This window comes from Clytia hemisphaerica, unplaced genomic scaffold (genome assembly GCF_902728285.1).
Source record: "Clytia hemisphaerica strain Z4C2 unplaced genomic scaffold, Clytia hemisphaerica genome assembly, whole genome shotgun sequence".
In the NCBI taxonomy this organism is placed as follows: domain Eukaryota; kingdom Metazoa; phylum Cnidaria; class Hydrozoa; order Leptothecata; family Clytiidae; genus Clytia; species Clytia hemisphaerica.
In genome coordinates, this window is record NW_027103890.1 from 105,589 (window position 1) to 130,136 (window position 24,548).

Genomic DNA, 24,548 nt, shown 5'->3' on the forward strand with positions numbered 1-24,548 from the left:
TTAATTTATTATCTATGTATCTATCTATATTTTTGCATTACATGTTTTTTTATAAGCATTGCACTTGTAAGCATATTCTAGGCTCAGATATGGGGAAAATTAAGCATATGCTAAGCATTACCTGGAGCCTATGAAAAAAGTATAGTCACTTTCTAGGCCCTTTTCACAAAATTTCACTTTCCAGGGGTGTCGACTCCTAATTTCCAGGGGATAGTTTGTTATCCAAAATTTCCAGGGGGGTTAGTGAAAAGAGTTTGTCAATACTCCTGTACAATTTTTTTTGGAATAGCCCAATGTGTGTTAACACATTAGTGTTTTCTATTGAATTCAATAAGAGATGTTGCATATAGACAGGCTGTGTCTTTATTTAGTAAAATAAAGATTGGTACGTCCAGCCAAACACAGATTCGATCTGTAGCTCTCACTATGCCATTATTCAAATTATTTAGAATTTACGAAACAATTCTCTCTCTTCAAATCACAAAGACAACTCCATTGAGAAAAAATGGAACGCTAATCTATGAGCGTTTGATAAAAAATTTCATCACTCTTCATAAACAAAAAAGAAAGAAACAACGATGGAAGGAAAATTAAACATAACCTTACCTATCATATCTTTAAAAATTCAATTACTTCTGACTTCTGAAGATAGATTTGTATGGAGGGGCTTTGTTTACTTTTTTTTTTTAATAAACGCATGCGCAGTATATTATTTTTCAACTGCCGGCAGCCGAAATCTATTGCAAAACCGGAGTTCTTCTCTTCCAAACCGGTAGCAACCGGTTCTGATTGACTGAGATTTCAGATTTTTTGGAAACCGGTTTAGATCGGTTTGAACCGGTTGAAACGATCGGCACCAGTGCGAACCGGTTTAAATCGGCTGTTATGGAAATCGCTTGGCAGGACACATATTATAAAGCGGCCGCCTCGGATACTTTCTCAGAGAATAAAGAACAGGTTTAAGACATTCTAACGAAAAGATCTATGTGAAATTCCAAGGATGAAATAATCTATCACATCTCTGTCTCTTTTGGACAAATTCAACTTTGTGTTAAACTTTTTTTTGTCTGAAGTTCAACCAAAATGAGCTTTTCAACCTCTTTGGCTTTAACATCGAATTAGGTTTCTTGATTGTACTTCCTTCTAGTCGTTTTTAAGCACCTTCCAGTGCAGCTGGTTTATTTTCATTTGTTGACCCTTTTAATTTTAGATTCCCTTCTTGAACCAACTCAAAACCTCTGTCCGTCTGTCCCTGTCCAGTCAATTTCAACTAGGAGTTGCTCAACTACCGGCCAACCATCAACCTCAAATCCTGGTGAGTATGTTCATAATTGTTTTTATTTTTATTTTTTAATATTGAAAATGTTGCAATTACATTCACTTTGATTTCTCATGACCACATGACGTAACGAAAATTCCCAAGAAGTTCTGATTAACATTATCTCTCATCTACAAAAGCAACCAGTAAAATTGGTAAAATGAAGAAAAATTTTTTTTTCCTAACCACTCTGTTTATATTTATTAGATTCGCAAATACAATCTTTGCCGACAACACAAAAACAATACATAGTTGGAGGTATTTACGGTAAGAAATGTTATTCTTCTGAGGCTAGTTCAGAGGGAGGGCATATAGAAGGAGGGTACAAAGGATCACCATGTATCATAAATTAATCTGTGTTTTTAAAAAATTTTTGTTTAGTATAATTGTACTGCTCATGGAGTGTTAGGAAATTCAGATTCGCTGTTTATTATATATGCACTACAAAGCCAAAATTAAACCTAAAATTTGTAAATGTGCTTTAATTTTTATAGTATATTTACCAATGTTCATGTAAAATGTAAATATAAAAAAGGTGGCTGCATAAAATCGAAATACATGCCTCCTAGTTCTGGGTGAGATTCTAAGACGTCCAGGAGCAGTCAGTGAACTAATTTTAGGAAAACTTTTAACTTGGGAATATTTTTCTTGTGTGATGTAATTGTTTTTTAACCTATATTCTTTTTAGCACTCACAAAGGACAATATGAAAGAAGGGATGATAGTACCTATATACGCCGCCACAGACCATGATGACAACTATTGGTTGTATATGTTGACGGGCTTAAAACCGCGTAAAATTGAGGGAATATTTTTGGAGAAGATGGATGAAATAAATCAGTATCAGTTGGGAAGGGCGCAAGACTTGGTGTGGAAAAATATCATTCACACAAAGAAGAGACCGGTAACCTTCTATGTCGTAGAAATGTTACACGATGAAGGTGGCTTCTACCGTTTGCCCCAAACTGCGATCCCGATGTTAAATTCCCTAACAACTTGATCAACTTTCGATTCCCGCTTGGAAAATTTTCCATCACTTGCAAAGTGCGGCTGGATTTCATCTTTGTGTTGTCGGTTCGGACGTGGTCGATGGGTAGTTTTCTTTGGAATCGTAGCTTTATCGTAGAAGTGGAGATGCTTATAGAACTGCACCACATCACAAAAAGTTCTACGAAACTCTAGTGTTGGTAATTACGAAATACAAGACCTACAAAAAAATAATTGTGTTAAAAGCTTTTACGGCTATTTCAGTTTTTGTTTTCTTTTTAAACAATGAATTTCTATGGAAACGGAATGTAAACGAGGCCGGGCTTGATAAAATATATTTTAAGACAGATTTGACCGTAAAAACAAGGGATGAGCTGGAGTTTTTATAAGATACTTCACTAATTGGTCATTTGAAGTGATAGAGATGACGCGTTCTTTAGAAAAAGTAACAAAATTGTTTTATAACTGGTTGACGACCAACCAAATCAAATAAGAGCTTGTAAAAACTCCACCTTGTCCCAAAAACAAAGGAATAAAACAGCCATAAAAAAAGAAAAGAAAGAGCTTTTGATCTCAAATTTTCAGGGATGATTTTGTATTAAAAAACCTTCACAAATTTCAAGTTGTTGTTTCAAATTGAAGAGGTCGAAAAAAATCCATTATCTCGGGAAATGTATATTTAATACATCTGTCTTTTTCTGCATGGATTCTTTTGCAGTTTTTCTACCCCTTTCCCAATATCATAGTCAATATAAGAAACACTGGGCTGCAATGTGTCCTTTCGGCTTTATTGTTATATTTTCCTTTTGTTGAAGACAAAAGGCAAGTTGTGATTTAGATTTTTTTAATCACGTTAACAAGCTCAACTCTTGAGATTATTTCTATAAATCAAATGATCAAAAAGTGAGCAAAATAAATTGATTTACGAACGCAAGCTCAAAAGTTTTTATTTTTCGGTTCGGAAGACTGGATTCTAATCCAAAAGACGGTCTCAAATAACCGTAACCCTATGGGACAGTCTAGAAACTTCAAAAATGATAATATTTGGCTGACATTTAGTACACTTGTTCCTTGAGTGAATAACTGGGGTAATTTTTTTTCATTTATTGACAATTTTGATTTTCCAGACCGGATCCCAGTCCAAAAAATGCCCTTAGACGACAATAAGCATGGATGCTTTATTTCAAAAATGATCAAATTTGTTGGAAGACTTAATCCTTTAATGAATATATTGACTACTATGTTGAAATTATTCGTTAATTTTTGGTGTTTTCGATATAATCTGCTCAAAAAATAATCTGCTCGCTTACCTCTTACTCCGTTTTTAACTGCGTTTGCTGGACTTTTTTCAGCTTCTCTTCTTATGAATTTTTTTTTTCAAACTTAAGTATGTTTATTGTTGACACACTCTTTTGTTTTTTATGTTTACTTTATATTATACATGATACGCCACCCTCCAAAAATCTTTTTAACCAAATCCTGGGCATCAAAAGCAAATGCAAAGGTTTTAGACATATCAGTGGACACAAGTAGTGGGCTTCCCTTTAAAGGCTATATCGACATTTAAATATGATAGTTTTTGTTAATGAAACCTGTAATATCATTTTGGCTATTTTTGAATAAATATTTACTGTTTGTTCATTCTTCAAGAATATTGGATTCAAAACGTGCAAATGAAATTGTGTGTTGTTGTTCATTCCTCGATGATAAGGGTAGAAAAAAGTGATATTTTGTTTTATTCTTGACCTAAAACTACATTCATTACACACTATATTCTGTGTCGGGTAATGGTGCCATTTTCTACAATCTGATAACTAAAACCTTAGTAGGTAATTGAAAGCATTGTATGAATATCTTATTACGCTCTTGTTTTCACTTTTTAATAGCCAAAAACATGTGCCTTTTTAATCAGAATTCAGATGCATCACGAGAAATCAAGATATAGAAGTAAAACGTTGAGTTGATTTGATGTCACCAAACTACTTTGATCCTCTTTTGTTTATTTTTTTTATTCCTGAACAACTAAAAACCAACTTTAAAATTTATTCAATTTAATAAAAACTTAGAAACATAACTCTTCAACTTTTCAATTTTTTGTTTCTATTTCTTTTATTATGAATTAGTATAGCTCTCATAATCCATATCTTTCAGACTATAAAGAATTAGATAAAGAATAGAAAGCAACTTTTCAATATTTGATTTTAATAAACATTATTTTTAGATAAAAAAACATTTTTGGATCTCAAAAGGGTTGTTGCAATAAACAGACTGTTCTTTTATAATATTTATATAAAGAATGGTGCGTCCAGCCAAAACACAGGTTCGACCTGTAGCATCACACTGCACCATATTCCATAAAATGGAAAATATTGCAAAACAACAGTTTCAAGATGAACTAATTAAAATAAGAGAAAATAAGAAAAGTTGTCCTTTGGGGAAACTAATTTTTGCGGTTTGGACCAATTTCTTTCATTTTCCTTGAGATTTTTGAAAAATTCATATTTCCGTGGTTAAGATTTTCGCAGTTTTGGCAAAAGACCGCAAAAAAAGCAAAATTAATTCTTGCTGAGATTAGCTCCAATAAGGTATGCTTATTGCTCTTCAAATTTTAGCTTAATTTATGATCTAAATAAGCATAAATAATGCTTATAAAAAATAAAGTGTATTGCTTGTGTTGCTTATTTTATGATTTCCTGCCCTCTTTACTTGCTTAAAATCTTGTTACTTATTGAAATATATATATATAGGTTCAATTATTAGTCATTTCTTAAAGATGAGTATACTTTTCTTATCTAAGACATCCTCACTCCATCACAGATTTTTCAGGATAAAATTGGTAATGCATTCAGGTGTTATTTTTTGACTGGTTTCATCTCAAAATTTTTAATATCTATTGACCAAATGACTCAATTTTTAGAAGATATTTTATGCAAATAGAACATATTTTGGTTGCTGTGCCTTGACTATTAAATTCAAATTGATGATAACTCAATCAATCACTTAAATTATTTTTGTTAATAGTCATCAACAATTGATTGATATCTTAGATGACTGATACTTAACAATAATAAGCAGTCAGGGAAAACCTACAATTGAGGGATAAAACTGGGAGACTTTGCCTGAAAAAGATTGAAATTTTACTGAATTAGAATTTTGCATTGAAATAGAAAAAGTTGCATTTAAAGAAAGTGCAGTAAAAGAATCCTTTCTGTTCATTACATCTTTTCACCTATGCTATGGCTATGGAATAGTCTTTTCAGCAAAGAAAAAATTAAATATATCCTTCAATTGAAGTACATCAAAGTTTATAGAAATACCTCGATTGCAGTATAAAAAATGGACATACCTCAAAATTGTAGGTTTTCCTTGGCTAATTGTGATTAATATTGAATAGGTTGGATTTTCACATAAAGTTGAATTTAGTATTTTATGGTTCAGTATCATTAATATCTAGGTATATATGGATTAAACTGAAAGACAGTAAAAAGTGAAAAGATGATAGGGCTGTTGACACATAAGTAGGTACCGTGAGTGGTCCTAATCCGACAGCCCTGCCTAAATCCGACCCCCACATTCCCTCTCCAAGTTGAACAAGACACTATATTGCAAGAACTCTCGAAACAAAACATCTAACAAGATGGCTAAAGTAAAATGTCAAGATGTCAATTAATGTGATAAAAAAGTGTGAGTTGTAAAAATAATTACCTCTATTATTCTGAATCTGTTGCTTGTGTTTAAAACGTTAACAATTTTGTAATAAAAAATTATGTTTTGTATAAGAACCAATTAATGCTTTGGTTCAATTGGTTCAGTGTATCAAATCTCTCAGTTTAGTTGACACATTGGTATCTTCATTGTGTCACAGCAAAAGGTTTGTTTTTATTTTAATTTGTATCTTTGAAAGACCCCATCGGATTTAGGCAGGGCTGTCGGATTTAGGATCACTCACAGTAGTAGTAAAATCAAAACATTGAAACCCATATATTCCGCAGATTTTAAAAATAAATAGTAAGATAATTACAATGTATATATAGCAATGTGCCCGCTCCCCTGGTTATTACCATAATGGCTTTATGGTAACTCCTGAACTTGGCTGGGAACAGGATGTACGGTAGTAAGATATTTATATATAAAAAACAAAAGTTAAGACAAGGGACATGTAACCAAAAGAAAACCAAGAAGTGAAGAAGAAGAAAACAAATGAAGTGAAAACTGTACTGTAGTAAACAAATTTAAAGACCAACTTTAAATAAAAGATTAAGATTTTCTAAAGAGGAGAAAAACTGTGAGAGAAATGTTAGGCAGCTCAAAAATGAAATATTTGCTTGGTTGATTGACAGCATAATACCCTGATAAAAAAACTTTCATTGCCTTAAAAAATAAGTAAGTAATAAAGAATGATGAAGTCCAAATATCAGTAGTCAAGTAGTACCTGTCTGTCTAGTCAAAATTTAGTTGAAAATTTACTTACACGCTCTTTACAGTTATAAGCACCAGTGGGTCAGTACGTTGGGGATGGTTTCACCATATAAAATAAAGTGAAAGGCTATCATAGAGTTGAGGAATTCCTAGAATTAATGCTTAAAAATTAAATCCAAGTTTCAATCAAATTTATAATTAAACTACGCCATATGGGGTCGGAAATGTCGGAATGTTTAGACTTACAACCTATCACTGAGCATTGTTCTTCATTAAATTTCACAAACAATCTTGACTAATCTAAAGTTTCAAATGTTGTGACTTTATCGTGCGACATGCGCTAAACGAATAAATCTACTTTTAAGCTTGGAATCGATGAAGAATCGGCTGAATCGATCGAGTATCGATCTAAGTATCGATGAAATAATTTCTCAAAGACAAATCAAGAAAGTTGGACAAATTTACGGAAAAAGGGGCGCACTCGCCCCCTGTTCACCAAAGCGCCCGCGAAAAAAGCCGCTGGACTCGAAAAAATTTCCCCGATTTCCCCGATTTATTTTAGGCTGTTAAGAAAACACAATAACTTTTGTTAGGTGTTCATCAGCAAGAAACAAATATTTACTTTGTGTATTCTGAGACAATTTTATTGAAAATTGACAAAATTACGGGGTCCGGAAGGAGCGTTAATTCCCCGGTTTTCCCCGATTTTCCCCGATTTTTAAAAATTAAAACTCAATTATTTCATCATGCATTAAATTAAAATTTAACATGTTATACACCATTGAAATCCTTGTTTCTTAACCTTTCCAAGCATACTAACGGTTTTTCAATATTAGGAATTGTAATTTTTGCCAAAAATTTAGAAAGCCGACATGGTTTTACATAGGCCTCAGAAGACATTCTGTAATGAAAGAGATTTTTTTTGTTTGAAGAAAATTGATGATTTGACACAAAAATCTTCCAGATGATAATATCCTCTATCTCTTATCTTTAGAAGTAAAAATTATCTGCAAAAAGGCCATAATAATCATCAAATTTCGACAAAGAAAATATAACCGTCATGCGCGCTAAACTTTCGTTGGGGATAATTGTTGGTCAGAATTTGGTCAATTTGGCCCCTACCGAAAATCTTCATTAATGATTACGTAATAAATCCACCAAAGTCACCCAACTTGAGAAACATACCCTGAGTATCCAGAGGTTGAGTTTTCAAAGAATATAATCAACCACTGTCTAGCAGACTTGTCAAATTCCCCTGAAACTTCTTAATGTAATTGAAATGAGTTTCTTCGAAAGAAATCTTTTACAACATGATTCCCAAATGTATAAAAGTAATTACTAAACTATTAGTTTTGGTAATGTTACTTAATCGAATGGGAATGATACAATAAGCAGATCTTTATGTTATGATTCTTTATCACTGACTCCTTTTGAAAAGCATCAATGACATTTTTAAGTTGTATTTTCAACGACGGGAATAAAAATATCAGCTTTGAGCTTCATCCAAGATCTGGGATGGTCGTCATGATTCCGTTGATTGCGCGCTGAATAGAATCTCGATTGGTCAATATATGATTTTGGTCTGTGCTTTTCACGGTATGAGAAACAAGGATTTCATAAAGTAGATTAGCCAGGGGGTATTTAAAACCTTACAAGTATGCAATGAGAAGAGAAAGAAATTACCAGATTCTCACCAGTCATTATTCAAAATAGAACTCGTAAAAGTGAACGTGGCCAAAATGAGAACTCGATCGAATTCTTTTAATTTATGAATCTTAGTTAGTGATTTAAGCCCCCCAGAGCATGAACGTCTACTCCGCCAAAGCCAAAGGAGACTTTTCATTTCTAAATACCACGGAAATTGTATTAATTAGCGTACATACTTTTAAATAAAGAAAGATGGTTGCTTTTCTCATGTTTGTTAGAGAGTGGCAAGTCATAGTTTAATCATATGTAATCAGTTTTCGTGAAAATATATTATAGTCAATTTTATTCCTTATTTTGTGATGTAGAGGTACTCTCGGTAATTTCAACAAATATTTTCCTCAATTTCAAGAGCCTACTTGTGTTTCTAAGGCTAAATACCCTTCTTTGAATATGGAGGTGTCATCTATTCGTCAAATGAAGGCAGAATAACCATTATTTACCCCCTAAGCCTAACCGAACCGGAAAAGGTCCTTCAATTTGGTTTTTACGCCTCTTATTTTCAACCATGTATGTTTTTTGTTACTGTACGTTTATTAGGAAAAGAGTATATACCTTACAAACGGACGTTGTGTATTATCATGAACATATAAACGACTGGGCATCCATCTCCTTTGTCTTTTTGTAGAAAGGGCTGCTAGCTTCGTTGCCGCCTCGTTAAAGGCATAAAACGAAACAATAATTTTTGATGATATACCACTTGGGAATACTTTGCTAACAACGTCAAAACTTCGACAAAAGTCTCTGTTGTTCTACTCTTCTCAAGTCTTTTATCTATATTATAACAAAGATAACAGAGGCAAAATCATCGCCAGCTTGTCAAAACTCCGACTAATATTTCTAAATTTTGACTTAAAAGTGTCAAATAACTTTAGAGAGTGTCACATTCTAATTTTGATATTCTTATGACACAGGCTCTCGACTTTGGCAAGCTATTTTTTTCAAGTCATAAAAAAAATTATTGGGGTGACAAAAGGAATTCAAGTACAATTAAGTCATTTTTTTATGTATTTGCTAATGCAAAGAAAGTCAAAACACTGAATCACAAAATTCTTGTCTTTTTGAATCACAATAATAGACTAAATTAATTATAATATATTCACTTTACAAGGTAAAAGTTAAGCAAAAGCAAATATCGTAAAATCGAATACAATTAAAATTGAGTAAAACTGCTCATAAATATAAAATTGTTAATGTATTTACTTCAACAGAGCTAAAATTTAAGAAATCTACCAAAGGTTTGAAATTCAAGTGTTGTAAAATAAGAACAACTGACCCTCAACAAAAATATACTGGTTCTTGTTCCTTAAAAGTGTACAAAGCAGCACTATTTAATATTAAACCCCCAATCAATAGCTTTTTTTAAATTAAGTGACAATTAATTAAGACGATAATTGCGTTGCGTTACGTTGTAAAAATAAAGACGCAAAGATTGTTTAATGGAAACACCTTAAAACTTTACCGTTATATGAAACGAAATGTACTGTTTTAACACAACGCAAAGCTACTTTCCCTACGTTCTCTTTCATAAATAAATAGCGACATTTTAAAATTTCACAAATGAGGAGGATGATTAACACAACAGATATCCTCCATATCATAAAGAAATACGCATCTGAGCGTTTTGAGGTGTTTCCATAAGACGAAATAGCGTTATATATCACTTTCAAAAGTGGAGCGATGTAAAACCTATCCGATACGATTTTTATACCGAAGTGATGCGTTTTTAATGGAAACAGACCCTCTATCCGATATATTTTTAAGACGAAACGGTTAACATCGTCATATGGAAACGAGGTCTAAGCTTTCTTTATCTTGATATGATTAATACTGTATATATGGAATTGGGAAAGGAATAACTCTAATAAATAGCGCTCCGTTATGCACACGTCATAATTTTTTGTACTTGTAATTGCTGTCCGAGTTTCAATCCCAAAAGCCTTTTCGTTTTAATTCTCAACCCGTGAAAGATGATATTCCTCAGAATCACTTTCCTCTTCATCATCTTCAAAGTCGCTAGAATTCATAGCAATGTCCTTTTCATCAAAATCGTTCGATTCCGTACCAAAGTCCATTAGACTTTCAAAATCGTGAATACCAGTCGGTTCGATTATTGGTAGAAATGTTCTGATGGCACTTTCGAACTCCCTTCTGTAATATTCTGCACCTTGCTCTTTTAATACCTTTTCCCCTTGTCTTGATTTGATCTATAACAAAAAAATCAGTATCAATAAGTAAAATTCCCTGTCTTAATAATTGACAAGCACATCCAACAAAAAGCAATTAATTATAATTTCTCACCGAGCCACCTGCCAGATAACGTCATAATCAAGTTAGGCTTTACTGTTTAAAGTTGCTGAGCCTTTAATCGATATTCCACTTAAAGGAATCCTTTTATCAAGGCAACATAAAGTGGGGGCGAAGTGTAGCTTACCGTCAAAATATCTGGATTCAGGTTTGTTGACTCTGTATCTTGGTTTGAGGCTGTCCCAGTATTCGTAGCTGAAATAAAAAAAATCTCTCTTATTTCAAAGAGGAAACACTCCCCCAAATAAAACACAATCGTTTTTGTTATTACGAGTGCATAACCAGGTGTTCTGAATTCCCTCCAAGGGCTTATAGACTAGGCGTTCACAAGAAAACCCGTGAGTAAAGTAATTCAATAAACCTTGAGAAACTATTTTACCTGTCTCTTTATATTCTTGCATCAATTTTTTGATCTTGCCTTCCATGAAATCAATTGCATTCCTCATCTCGTGTATGATAATCTTCTTTTCTTCGAGGAAGCGTTGTTTTTTTAAGTACTTTTCCACAGTGATTCTGCGTTTAACAGCTGAAATATTAAAACAATATTCATTGGGATGTTTGTACTTTCTATATCTAATAACCCACATAGTTTATAGAGAGGTCAAGACCCCCCTTACGAGTCAATTTCAGACCCCTGAAAGAATATATTTCTTTTTCAAATAATAATTCGAAAATTTCAATTTTTAACCCATATCTAAATCCCCCCCCCTTTAGGTGACAACCCCATCTTAGGAAATTGGAAGCAACAAGACCCGTCCTACGAAAATTCTTATAAATCCTAGATTCTCCCCACCTAGGATTAGGGAGGGGGGTAAAACTATGGATTTTTCAGAACTCTACTTGACCATTTCTTTGGACATAACACTTTTATAGGAAATTTTTTCGAATTATTTAGTTAAAAAGGCAAGATTCATAGTTTCGTGCGATTGGCTGGTACAACCAGCTTTAGGCTATTCCTAAGTGAGGATCGAAGTGATTATTTAACAAAATCGATTTAAATACACTGAACATTTAATCATTCCATAAATAATTTTCATTGATATAGTACACCATAAATGCATACCTTCGGAAGAAGAACTGTCATCTAACCAAGGTAGAATTCCTTGTTCAAGTTGATCTTTCGTTGATCCATTGGTTTCCCCAATCAAAACAAGATAGTCGTTGATCATTTCACCCTCTTTACTTTTTAAGGTAGCTAGCTTAGATCTAACTGTTTTCCTTTTCTTGCTCGTATCTTAAAATAAATGATTTAAAAAGTTAAAAATAAAAATAGTATAATCCTAATCCCGAAGCACAAAAGAATTGAATATCCTATTTCCATACATATATTTTTTGCATATTTGAGACATTTTGGAAAGCTGATTATAATTCGTGAAATTCATTTTACCTTTCTCTCCAACTTGAGCATTTAACATAATTTTTTCAATTCTTGATTTTTCCAGCATTGTTTTGATCAAGGGTAGCAATATTTCTTGAGAAAGACTTCTATGTGCCTCCTAAAACCAATGGGAAATATTGCAGTTCTAACTTTTGGTTATATTTTCTCAGATTTTAGGCAAAAAAATGTACATGATATTTCCAAGTCTTCAGACCGATATTTTATTTTTTATTTGAAAATAAAGTTAAAACACATACCAACAAATCTTCAGATGTGAATTTGTTGGCAAGTCGATCAAGCTCTCTAAGTTGGTCACTTTTATCAAACTCCAACAACCGATACACCTTGCCATAGTCGATTTTCTTGGGGAACGACATTTTGTTGACAGCCAAATGAAAGTTAAATGGGGCATGTAGTTTTTCTACTAGAAGAACAAGCTTTTCGGTATCTGAAAGTTGCCGAACTACTCTTTTCTTCAAACCTATAAAATTTAAGAGCAAATTCAATTAAACTCATGCTTAATTACCAAAGAGTAGGTTTTTCTTGCGGAAAGAATGCTTTGATAAAAAGTAATACCTTGAAATAGTTGAAAAGAAAATTTTGAGTGGATAATGTAAATATCTCAAGAATTCATAAAAAAACTAACTTTTTCTTCTACCGGTGCATAAACTTTCATTTTAACTTTACAAAAACTTAGCTAAGTTCCAAAATCGGCAATCAAATATTTTATATTATGTTCAGGAAAAAAATATATATTATCCACTAATCTTTCCAACGACGCATTACTTTTTAACATAGCATTCTTCTTTCAAGAGAAATACATCGAAATGCGCCGACGGTCAATTCATCTAGGGAATGGAAATTTAGTTTCTAATCGTAAGGTGCAGTAGCTGATACAGACAATATTTTCGGGGTATGAGGGGTGCTAAAGTTAATAGTCACACATCCAGGGCGAACCATGGTTTGAGCAGAGAAGGCCCACGCGATATTCAAAAATTTAATCTTTTAGATATCCAATCTAATGGGAACGAATTAAAACGCACGAGAATTTATTGGACGGAGAAAAAGAAAGGGTATATTATTTAATTCTTAACACGTTGGACATCGTTATTAAAACTTCAAAATTATTAAATATTCGACAAAGAAAAAGAAAACACAACATAATACAGGATACAGAATTATTAGTACTAAATTTAACTTGTATCCAATCAATTAATTTTGAATGAAAAGTTTTGTTACACTTACCTGAGGCGTCTTCTTGGATTTCCTCTTTCCATTTTATGATGAGGTCCGCAGAATATTCGTCTGGCAACTTGCCAATAGCTTTCAAATTTTCCTCGTTCTGAAAATAACATCAAGTATAAAATAGTATGTCACTCCTATAGACGTTTCTCAAAACTGATTGCGCAATCAATTAATGACATCAATGGGAAATAAAAAATGCGATCTTTATGAAATTTTGATCTATGTAGCAAATTTTCATTCACTCATAATAGAATTATTAAAAATCAGGTAAAAATGAAAACGAGGTTTGAAACAATGATTTTTACAATTGATTTCAGGCAAAAACAGAAGTCCTATCTTTTGATTGGGCAGTTCTTTTGATTTGATATTTTCAGTGTTTTCTTCGTATGAATTAAAAACGAACTGAAAATTTCAATTACAAAGCTCTTGTCCTTCCAAAGTTATTGTACTTTCCAGGGGGGGGGGTGGTCCATGTACAAAAAAACAGCATGTATCATGGGATGGATGGGTGTTTTCAAAAAAATTTTGCTGTTTAGTACTTGTGTACTATACATGGGGGTGTCAGGGTCAAATTTCTGATTTGCTGTTTATTATACGTGTACTATACAGGGGGTGTCATGGTAAAATTTCGGATTTTCTGCTTAGTATCTGTGTACTAAAAAGCCAAAATCAAATCAAATTGTGATTTATTTTAGATTTTTGTCGAAAATTTTTTGACATTCTCAATTGTTTTTGTCAATTTTCGAGAAAATTTTTTTATAGGAAGAATAAAAAACTTACCCCAAAGTTTCAAGTTTTTGGCTTAAAATTTTTATTTTATGAAGGGGTGTAGGGGTATATTTGGTAGTTTTCTGGATAGTATATTGTACTATGTAAGGGGGTGTTGGGGTATATTTGGCAGTTTGCTTGATAGTATATTGTATTATACAGGGGGTGTCAGGGTGTATTTGGGAGTTTGCTGGATAGTACTGGATAGTATATTGTAAAATATAGGGGCTGTTTTGTACATGGACCCCCCTGTACTTTCTAATACTTTTGCACAAACACACTTTACCTTGCTTATTGCGAGAGAACAAAAGATGACCAAGTTTCAGCAATCAAACTATTTTAATTTCTCAATAAAATAATGAGCGACTCAAAAAATTTATTGGTAGTTTTATTAATTAAGTATTCAATAAAAAAAAGACTTTTCTATGTTGAAATACAATCAATATGGTGAATTCTTTTTACCTTGTAATATCTTTTAGCCAAATCTGACACAAGTTTCTTCACTTTGGTTTTGTTCCAGTGGAGGACAGCTTCAGTGAGTGTCTCTTCCCTCTCTGTAAAACAAAGTAATGAACGATGCTAGCATTGAACATCGATACAGTATGCTACCAAGAACAAAATTATTATGGCAGTAAGGGAATTGAATCATATCATAGAATTGATATAAAAAAACAAGTTGAATTAAGTCATAGGACTTCGAGTTTCGTATATTGTATGATGCTCCTGAACCTTTTTCATTGTATATTGAGCACAGTTTTAAGGGAACAATGCACGATTGTTTACGTATCATAGAATTGATAAAAAAATGTTACTTACTTTCAGGCAATTGATACTTGGTACTATTCCCGAACCTGGATAAATAGCTGAATAACTGCTCTGTTTCCTCTCCTGTTGAGCGCCCTGTGCCATCCAACCACTCACCACTCCATACAACCTGAGGATGAGTTATGAGATAAAGAGCAAATATTTCGAGTGCACAATATATGTTATAGAATTCAGACATGAATAACAACAACATTCCTTGAAAAGTGACGAATTCCAAGTGTCAGCATTAATTTTTGACAATATTTCTTTTACCTGGCAGTCTATAGAATGTCCCTTTGCGTGCATTATTGAAAGAGCAGGTTTGATTTTTGTCTTGATTGATGCATCATCTCGAACAATGAACGGCCAAAGTTTGCACATGACATCAGCAAAACAGAAATTGGTACCATTTTTAATCATACACTCTTTTATCAGAAAGTATGGATAGCCAAACACCTCACCTCTGAACATGTTCAGAGCTTTTTGAGCCAAAACATGTCTGCAAGTGGCAACCTCGAGGCCCGTTTCATCGAGCTTTGCCATTTTTCTTGAAGCATTCTGTGCTGCAGACCAAACTCCACCACAAATCGAATTACTATTTTCCTGTTGAGGAAACAAAAATAAATTCTACAAACGATACAACACTTATGATGATCGATGACGAGATTGAACTGTATGACAAAATTATAACAATATTGCAGCTTAAATCTAAACTAATATTTTAAATAAATACTAAGATTTTGTATGTATAGTACCTTCTTCGACTTATCGTTGTATAATCTGTCAATGAATTTCGAAACAGATTCGTTGGGTATGACAAATCTTCCTCCGTAAAATGATTCTCGCTGCCTCCTAAAGAAGAGTCACTTGAAATAGTTAATTTCATCCCCAATGAAATAATTTTTAATCTAAACTTTGAAGTGTTGATTGCATCATCAGTGTTACTGCAATCTGAGTTAATATAAAGTACTGAAATCTTTGAAAAACAAAATTTTTGTAATATTTACTTACAATCCTCGCTTATAACGATACAACTTCGAATTTCCATCTACGTGACAACTATGAGGATGAGGGTAGCAAGCTGGACATTCCATCCAATCTTTGGATTGAATCAAATCTTTCTGATCCAACCACAAACACCATTCACGAAACGCCATTGAAAAGTTTGTTGGGTTGATGGTAGCTTTCTGAAGAAAATGCATATTGGAAAATTCAGTATACTCGTAATCGTTAATCAACGGCTTGCTATTCCGTCACTTTTAGATGATTCATTTTTAGATGATTAGATGACTTTTAGATGATTCATTTTCTTAAGCCTCTCATTAAAAGAAAGCTTTAAGTCTATGGTTTTAATCCTATGAGCCCAAACACATCAGATTTGGTGTGTTAAACAAAACAAAGGCATATAAGATTCCTAAGCAAAGCCATGGGGTTTTCAGTAAAAACTTTATTTTGGTTTTGCACAAACGAAGCCAAAAAGATGATTGAAACACAAAAAAGATATAAATTTGAGTCTTACCCTACAATTGTCATCTGATATTGCATTTAGGGACTTAAGAAACGCCCTTTCGGAAGAGCCAGGCATAAACTTTCGAAAATTGTCCCACAGTTGAAATACTTCTTCTTTAAAAAGGTAGTTCAAACTTTTAGGATTACCAGGCCAGAAACCAGAGGTAAGCAGTACACCAATCGTGAATGGATCTGTCTGGGCATCACAATCTATGCACTTAATGATGTATTTATGCAAATCAAAACGACCTGTAAATTGAGTTTAAAAATAGCCATTTGAAAACACCAGCCAAACATTTCGCTAAAAAATCATTTCAGACAATCAAATTAAGTACTGTTACACTTAAAATACCATCATATCCTTTTGACTCATGTCTTAGCTTAACTGAAAGCAAGAAAAATTCGACATACCTTTCAGGGTAATGACAATGCAATATTCGTCTTTGGGTACCTTGGAAATATTTCCGCTACCACATACAGAGCAAGAACATATGAGTGATGGATAACGAACTAAAAATTAATGATAGAAAGTTAGATCAACCAGGCTAATGGAAACCTAACCTCATAACAGATCATGAATAAACACTTTGCTCTAAAGTGATGCGGCGGATATGATGATCTGAAGAGGTTGGACACAACTCTTTTATGTTATCATCCGTTACAGATAAATATTTAATGAGCTTAGGCTAAAAAATAGCACTAAAGGATTCATTACGCTCCGAGTTCGCTTAAAACTTCACTTTAATCCAAGCCAAATCTTGTTTCTTTACAAAATAGCGCACATATATAATTTGTAAAAATTTTCTAACCAACCACCACAGATCCTCTCACTCAGTAGAGAAAAAGGATCTGCTTGGTGATAATGGAGACCATAAACAAGAAATAAAAGAGAGTATATGAAGTGTGAAGACTTTTCCCACAAATCATCAAGCATTTGGGTTAAATTATTGATTTTCAAAATAATTTTCCAGAGACTGACCAAATCAAGGAAAAACAAAATTAGCAAAAAACTGTGTGTTAAATTTGTAAAAGAGGTTTATTTTGAAATATGCTGAGTGCATCATAGATATACTTCCTAGCAAGTTATAAAATTGACTGAAAAATTAACCTGTCGTAGTGATTTCTTTGTTCTCGTCCAAACACTCCAACACATCGATTGGCCTGCCAGCAGATGAGAATCGGTCGTGAAGAGGATGAGACAGATGGAACACATCATCACATACATAGCACAACGACTTAAGACAATCCAAACAACGTACATCACATTTGCGATCACAACACAAAGCACAAACATCATTCACGACTTCTCTCGCCTGCATTAACCTCCAAATTCCTTCCCTCACCATATCCCAGTCTTGTTGACAAGATTGTGTCCTATCAAACCAGGATTTCTTCTTCTTCTTCTTCGACTTGCTGTATTTCATGAGAGTTTCCAACCAACTACTGATACTGTTCACTAAAATCAATATTTATTATTAAATTTTCAACTGGTTGCACTAAAGAAGATTTACCCTTTATCAGCTTCTTTAGGAAGTACTGTATACATTTCTAAAATCGTGTTAACATACCTTTGACAAATACAATATGAACTCACAGAAGAACTTTTTAAACCACTTACGTGTTGGTGGTTCATCATCACAAATATTGTCATTCATACTGCTATCATTAACATCAGCATCAAAATGTTGTTGGTCTAGGCCTGCCAATTCCTCATTCACGAATTCTGAAGAAATAAAATGTATGCAATTTAGCCATTATTCTGCTACTTTTTAGGAGAAAGTGGGTCACTGAAAAATAAGTGAGCAAGGGGGTTCCAGGACCCACCTAAAACTTCAGGCCCCACCTAACCCTAAAATTCCCACCCTCAATCCAAACTCCCAGATCCCAGCTAAAAATGCTATCCCCACAAAAATTTTTACTAATTCGAGGGATGAAACAAAAATTCGACCTAAAACACCATAACCCCCACTATTCTGGGGTGCACACGATGGAAAGTTATTAAGAATATCAAACATAACATCAAAAAAATCTTAAATCTACCAGTGCTGTTACTCCTTGATTTTTTATGCTCAGTATTTCGTTTTTGTCTTTTTGGTTTATAAATTCTTTGTCCTACATAATTGAAAATAAGAATGGAATTAAGTTGAAAATTAGATTTATAAACAAAACCAATGAAAAAGGCAGAAAAAGTTTTATAAAGAATATTTTGAAATAATTGATTTTATAATCAATACTTATTGTTAACAGTTTCAAGTCATTTAATCACCTGTTTCAGAAGATCTTTTGAGTTCAACAAAACAGAGCTTTGAGGTCTTCTTGGGTTTTCCTCTTGCTTTGAGCGCCTTGTTTGTAGCCAAGATTTTCTGCATCAATCCAAGACCTAAAGACATTGATGAATCAACAAAACTTTGGATTGTATTAGAAGCAATTAACACAATCTTATTTCATATTTTGAACAAGATTGTAAGACAGCAAGGCAGCAAAAAACATGAAAGCAAAAGAAATAATGGTACTTCTTAATCCATTTTGTAAACCCTTCTTTCAAAAAGTAATATTTAGATTATCTATATTTAGTCCTACACCTTACTTGGAAAAATATCATTTACAAGACAAATCTAAAGACAAATGTTAGTTTTAGTTATTTTATCTTTTCACCATCTTTAAATAATTGATAATATTTACCAAAAACCAAAAATAAGTAAAATGAATTATTAAACAAATACTCATTAAAAAAAAAAATTTCTGTAGAATCTAACTTTACAGATTTGGGTATAATATTCAGAAATTATTTTGTTGAAAATTTCACCCAGCTAAAATTTATTCCCATCATTAAGGTCATCAAGTTCAAACTACATTATTACTTTGTAATATAAAAGCAACAATCAAAGAAAAACAAAGAAACTTAGTAATTCAAATAAATCTGAGTAAATGCAATAGCGCCTTTTATGTATATGGACACAAAATTGGTAAATTAGGCATAGTGTAATTTTAAGCATATGTTTAAACAATACCCAATTTATACTCGAGCCTTATAATGTATAAGTGTCATGCTTATTATAAATACCAAGAAGCATTTCAAGCCTTAAAGTATTCCGGACTTTGTTAATGTACATTTAGTCAATGAGACTTATCTAGTCTATGAAGTAGAAAAACAGATAAATCAAACAGATCAAATAAAATAAAAAAAACAAGATCAAAAGAACAAACAAATATATAACTACCATCTTCCATAACTCAACAAATGAATGTCAATAATGATATTACGTCCTTTGCAAATTTAACAGACTCTTTGGGTCTAATGCGAAATTTGCACGATATATGGATGACTTTTTTAAAGTCGCTAATCAAAAATTTTTGTCCATTACATATCATGACATTGCCTTTTTTTTAAATTTGGTATCACAAAGAAAAAAGATCTCTAATAAAAAGATCATTCCATGCTTCCATATCAAAAGTTAGTTTTCAGGTATTTCATGCATGTTTATTACACTAGTACAAATATTGGATATTGTAGGTTGCGTTATCTTCTCCGGCTAGGTTCAAGTTCTACACATTGAAATCCAAAATTTCAGTATTGGTAACAAGTTGATATATTCAGATGAAACCCATCTACAGTAATGAAGAAGCAATCAGAACAATCCATAAAGAATCCAAGTAGATATTTTCAGATCATGTTTCCCAGAGATCACATCAGGTGTCTGTTGAAAAAATAAATAACACATAAAATGATATGAACATGGGAGGGAAAGCAAAAGAGAGAACAAAACTTAAAGTTATATTAACTTCAGGGGGTTTCTTAGTCAATACATTCCTTTTTTTTTACTTTTCTATAAATACAGCTGCAAATTGTTATTAATATTTATAAATACAATAATAACTGGTTTGGAGGTCAATATGAGAAAATATTGACCGCAGCCGAAGTACAAACCTTACATAGGATAAGGTCAATATTTTCCTATTGACTGACTAAACAGTTATATCATTGTGTTTATTTACTGGTAAGTCTCTATTAATGCATTTGATTACAAGAGAGTGACATTCTTCTTGCAATTTCCTTTTGACAATTTGCCCCGATTCATTTTGACGTCAACCCTAAAGAAGAAGTCATTCCAACATCAATTCTTGAAATCGTGTTCAAACTGACGAAATATTTTAATAACACAATTTCTATTGTCTAAAATCTCTGTGAGTATATAATCATTTCTTTGAAGAGGTCTGTCTGTATGGGATTATATTGACCTCTCGAGAACCAATCAAAAGAACGGATTTGACTCATATTGACCTAACCAGTTAATAAATACTAATACTGATATTTATTATATTCATGTTTCAAACAAAAAAGGTTTAAAGCATTATACAATACACCTTATCGGAAATTCCACCTCCTCGCGTTGTTGCTACGCAACACTTTTTGGGAGGTAAACAAAGCTCGATATTGCGGTTTTCAGGCAAAAAGCCTTACAAAACACCCAAAATGTTGATGCCAAAAGAGCCTCCAAATCAACTGAAGAACCACCGAAGTTGTTGTTTTTCTCTTTCTAATAGCTTATGTTAGCATCATGAAAGCTTTGTTTTGTTTGTTTTTTTCAAATTCAGTGTATTTTTAGGAACATAAACAAGCCAGATATAAGCAAATGAGTTCTTGTTTTACGTGGGAACTTTTATACAGGTTTAGAATTTATGTAGTATATATACGTGACGGAAATGTAGTGTTGAAGCTGGGCCGTCTACGCGAGCGTACTCCATGGATTGCTAGCCATACTGTCGCTACTCGCACTACCATTTATGTTTACCTCCCAATTTCAACGGATCCATTTTAGCACAATTGTTTTTGTGAAATTTCCGATAAGGTGTATTATCAAAAATCAAAACACTCATTACATAAATAGGAATAAAATCATTAAAATTTCTAATATGTATATATGGGCGATGAAAGAAAGAAAGCACAGAGGCATTCAAACAATTAAAAAAAACACCCACACCTCTCCGTATTCCAAATTTTCTTTTCTCAATTAAAATAGGAAATTTTCAACAGAATAAGACAAACCACCGACAGGACGAGGTAATTGAAAAGGCAACTGAAGTTTTGAAAATGGGCCTCAAAGCCTCCTTTATCTCAACCACATAGAAATAGAAACCACTAGATAAAGAGTCTTAGAGAAGAGAATTATCAACAGTTATCAACTGAAACCTTTTTTTTTAATTTTCAGGGAATTACTTGATATTTTCGTGAAATACTAGAAAAAGATTATAGAAAATGTTAGGCAGCGAAGTCAAATGTTAGGGCCATTGTCAGTATTAATCAAATCCACCAAGAAATATGAAAATTAGTTTGGGTTGGTTACAGGTTGTTAAATTTCTTTTGTCACTGGATGCAATTCAAGTGCAAGAGAAATTAATGCAAAGCTTGATGGGATCAGATTGGGTACAAACACATAAAAAATGATAATTATGATGAAAAAAAGGTTTGGCACAGTATGCTATTATTCAAGGAAAAAATGTAAAAATTTGATTTACTGTTCACAAGTCGATAATCAAACTTTAATCATTCGATTGACTTTGATAAACATTGATAAACCTAACAATCAAATTAGTCGATTAACATTGCCTAGCAATTACCATCAACTGATTGCTCTAACTTCTAACTGACTGACTGATCTAAACATAGCATGCCAAAACAGGAGTTCTTTTACAGAACCTCCAATGTAATTTCATTATAACTCAGTCAAGTTCAAGCCGGGAATAGTCTGAGATTTGCAAACCATAGTATACTGTGAGCTTACGTCATCAATAGGTCCATTTAAAATCTGAATCATATTCAAAAGTTTCAACATGAGCTGAAATAATGGGGAATTCCCTGAAACAAATATTTTTTTTATTAAATTAAAATTAAACTGTTGTAAAACAAAAAATCGCTGTCAAATTTCATTTTTATGACCAATTGTTTGGTTAAAACTGTAATGTAAGTGCTCGTTATACGATCTAGTTTTGCATAAAATTGCAATATAATAAGGTTTTGGATATCATAGTATACCCGGATATGAACCCTAGACTGAACTGTCTGACTGTGTTAAGGAAGCACAAAGTGGGGCTAATTTTGTACTTGCACTTTAACTTTTTACATAAGGTTTAAACCAGAATATCCTGATATTCAGATGGTAAATTTTCTATTGGTACGCTAAAGCTCTAAACTAAAGTCTAAAGAGGCGATGAAAATATACCATCTGGGGAATTTAGCTGTGACTAGTGAATATTTACAATCTGCCTGTTTTGCTCATCCTGACGCTCCATTCAAAATTCTTGCATTGTTTTTTTAAGGAGCACAGTTTTGCAAAAAGCAAGTCAAATTTGTCAGATTGTTTGCTTTCACCCATACCTTAAGAGCTTTAGCGTGCTGGGCAAAAAAATACGCAATCTGTTATCAGGCAGTTACATCAAAATGCCTCGAAAATGTTGATATGAAAATTGCGTAATCAGAGAACGTATGTCTCGCTCATTATAAAAAGGCCGAGACAAACTTTCAATAATTGGATTGTAACATCGAGTTAAGTCTCTTTTGTTAAGTCACCAGGGGGTAAATAAAACAGACCTTGATACATTTATCGTTCGTTTCAACTTGACCATTCGTTTAAAACTCAGCGTCCCAAATATTTGGGGTAGGTAAAATATGTACAAAGAAATTCATACTTTTCCAACTTGGCAAATCTTTAAAAAAGAAGCGAACAATAAAATATAATTACCCTTTCCAAATAAACCTCTTCGGTGGCGAGCGTAGTCTACTCTGACGTAATTGTAAAATTTATGTGATGGGAGTTTGACATAGTAATGTAATGTTGTTTGGGGAATTATGAAGTTCTCTGGAATTTCGATTGCATTTATTCAGGTTGATTTTTTATGACTTCTAATGGTACTTTTTCTAACGAGTTTGATTACTCTGTTCTCACACTTATGTCTTTTTTTTTCGCGTCCTTTTCCGTGATTACTTTTATTTATATTTTTAAAGACAGGTAAGAAGGCATATTGATGTAACTGTCAGGTCAAGGTTAAAAGCCAGGATCTGGCTCTGAGTGACTCCTTTTTGATAAACTAATGGCGAGAGCCATGTTATACCTATATATACACCCTTCTTTTACAATGTTATGAAGTGAGACACTTACTAAACACTTACAAATTTATTTGTTGAAAACATATTATTCTATATTCAATCTCAAAACTTTTTTGCGTGAAAACAAATTCCCAAATGTCATTACGTCAGATAATTAATTTTTCAAGATTTCCAAACCAATGAAATTGTCAGCACAGAAGTCTGTGCAAGGTGCCTTCTGGCTCTCTCAGAAATTTTCCTGGAAAAGGGGGGATTAAAATACAAAGTTAAATCAAAACAAAAATGGTACAGTAGTGCTGTGAGCGAAGCTGAATATAGTTTATTTTAATGACCAGCCAGGTCATTCATTTGAGGGCTATGCATGTTAGCCTTCACTTGATGTAAGTTACCCAATCTCACTGTAGGGGATATACCAAGAAGGGGGATGGCCAGAGTATTTTAAGGGTTTTATTAGTATCGAACTACTTACTTGTCTTTTTGGGTTCGCTTGACTTTGAGGAGCACTGTTGTTCAGTATCATTGCTTGCCATGACGAGATTATTTAAAACCAAAAACTACATTCACAAAACCAGGAATAATAACAAAATAATACTTTCTTTCTGTATTGGTATTTTTTAGAGGTGGTGTACGATAAATGTTAAATCATCCGGATTACTTTTTACCCGCATAATAAATGTATAACGGGAACATCCAAGTTCCGTATACTTGATTACTATATCAACTATATCTATGGATTTAACGCTTAAATCGAAAACCATGATAATCGTCGATTTAAAGTTCGCGCCTTTGTTGTATTATCGGGGGATGGGAAGCTTATTAGGTACCCAAAAGTACAGTTTTATATCAAAGATATAGTTTTAGTGAAATAGAGTTTAAAAAATGTTTGTATGTAAAAATGTCATTCAAGTCCATCGTAAAATATCACGATTTCCTCTAGTTGAGTGTTTACTACCATGATTATTATTTCTTCATTCCAATATCGATATTAACACATATAGGTATATT

At 32.8% G+C, this 24,548-nt stretch overlaps 1 protein-coding gene across 1 annotated transcript; it reads right to left on the reverse strand.

The window, feature by feature from the left end:
- Window positions 1-10,203: 10,203 nt before the first annotated feature.
- On the reverse strand, window positions 10,204-24,161 carry LOC136808559 (uncharacterized). The gene is made up of 19 exons (XM_067065086.1): window positions 24,013-24,161; window positions 18,705-18,818; window positions 18,479-18,550; window positions 18,057-18,161; window positions 17,547-17,894; window positions 16,850-16,948; window positions 16,449-16,687; window positions 15,941-16,116; window positions 15,685-15,781; window positions 15,203-15,532; window positions 14,942-15,059; window positions 14,588-14,679; window positions 13,358-13,454; window positions 12,370-12,593; window positions 12,122-12,230; window positions 11,798-11,968; window positions 11,114-11,260; window positions 10,862-10,929; window positions 10,204-10,634 (listed from the first exon to the last, which is right to left on the reverse strand). The coding sequence occupies exons 1-19, from the start codon at window positions 24,071-24,073 to the stop codon at window positions 10,377-10,379; spliced, it is 2,925 nt and encodes a 974-aa protein (XP_066921187.1). The 5' UTR covers window positions 24,074-24,161; the 3' UTR covers window positions 10,204-10,376.
- Window positions 24,162-24,548: the final 387 nt, after the last annotated feature.

Bases quoted from the DNA above. Each gene is read 5' to 3' on its own strand.
- LOC136808559 (XM_067065086.1), bottom strand. From the start codon at position 24,073: ATGGCAAGCAATGATACTGAACAACAGTGCTCCTCAAAGTCAAGCGAA. The intron at 16,117-16,448 runs GTAAGACTCAAA...CATTTTCTTCAG, and splicing joins TATCAGATGACAATTGTAGG to AAAGCTACCATCAACCCAAC. The intron at 15,533-15,684 runs GTACTATACATA...TTTCCTCAACAG, and splicing joins ACAACGATAAGTCGAAGAAG to GAAAATAGTAATTCGATTTG.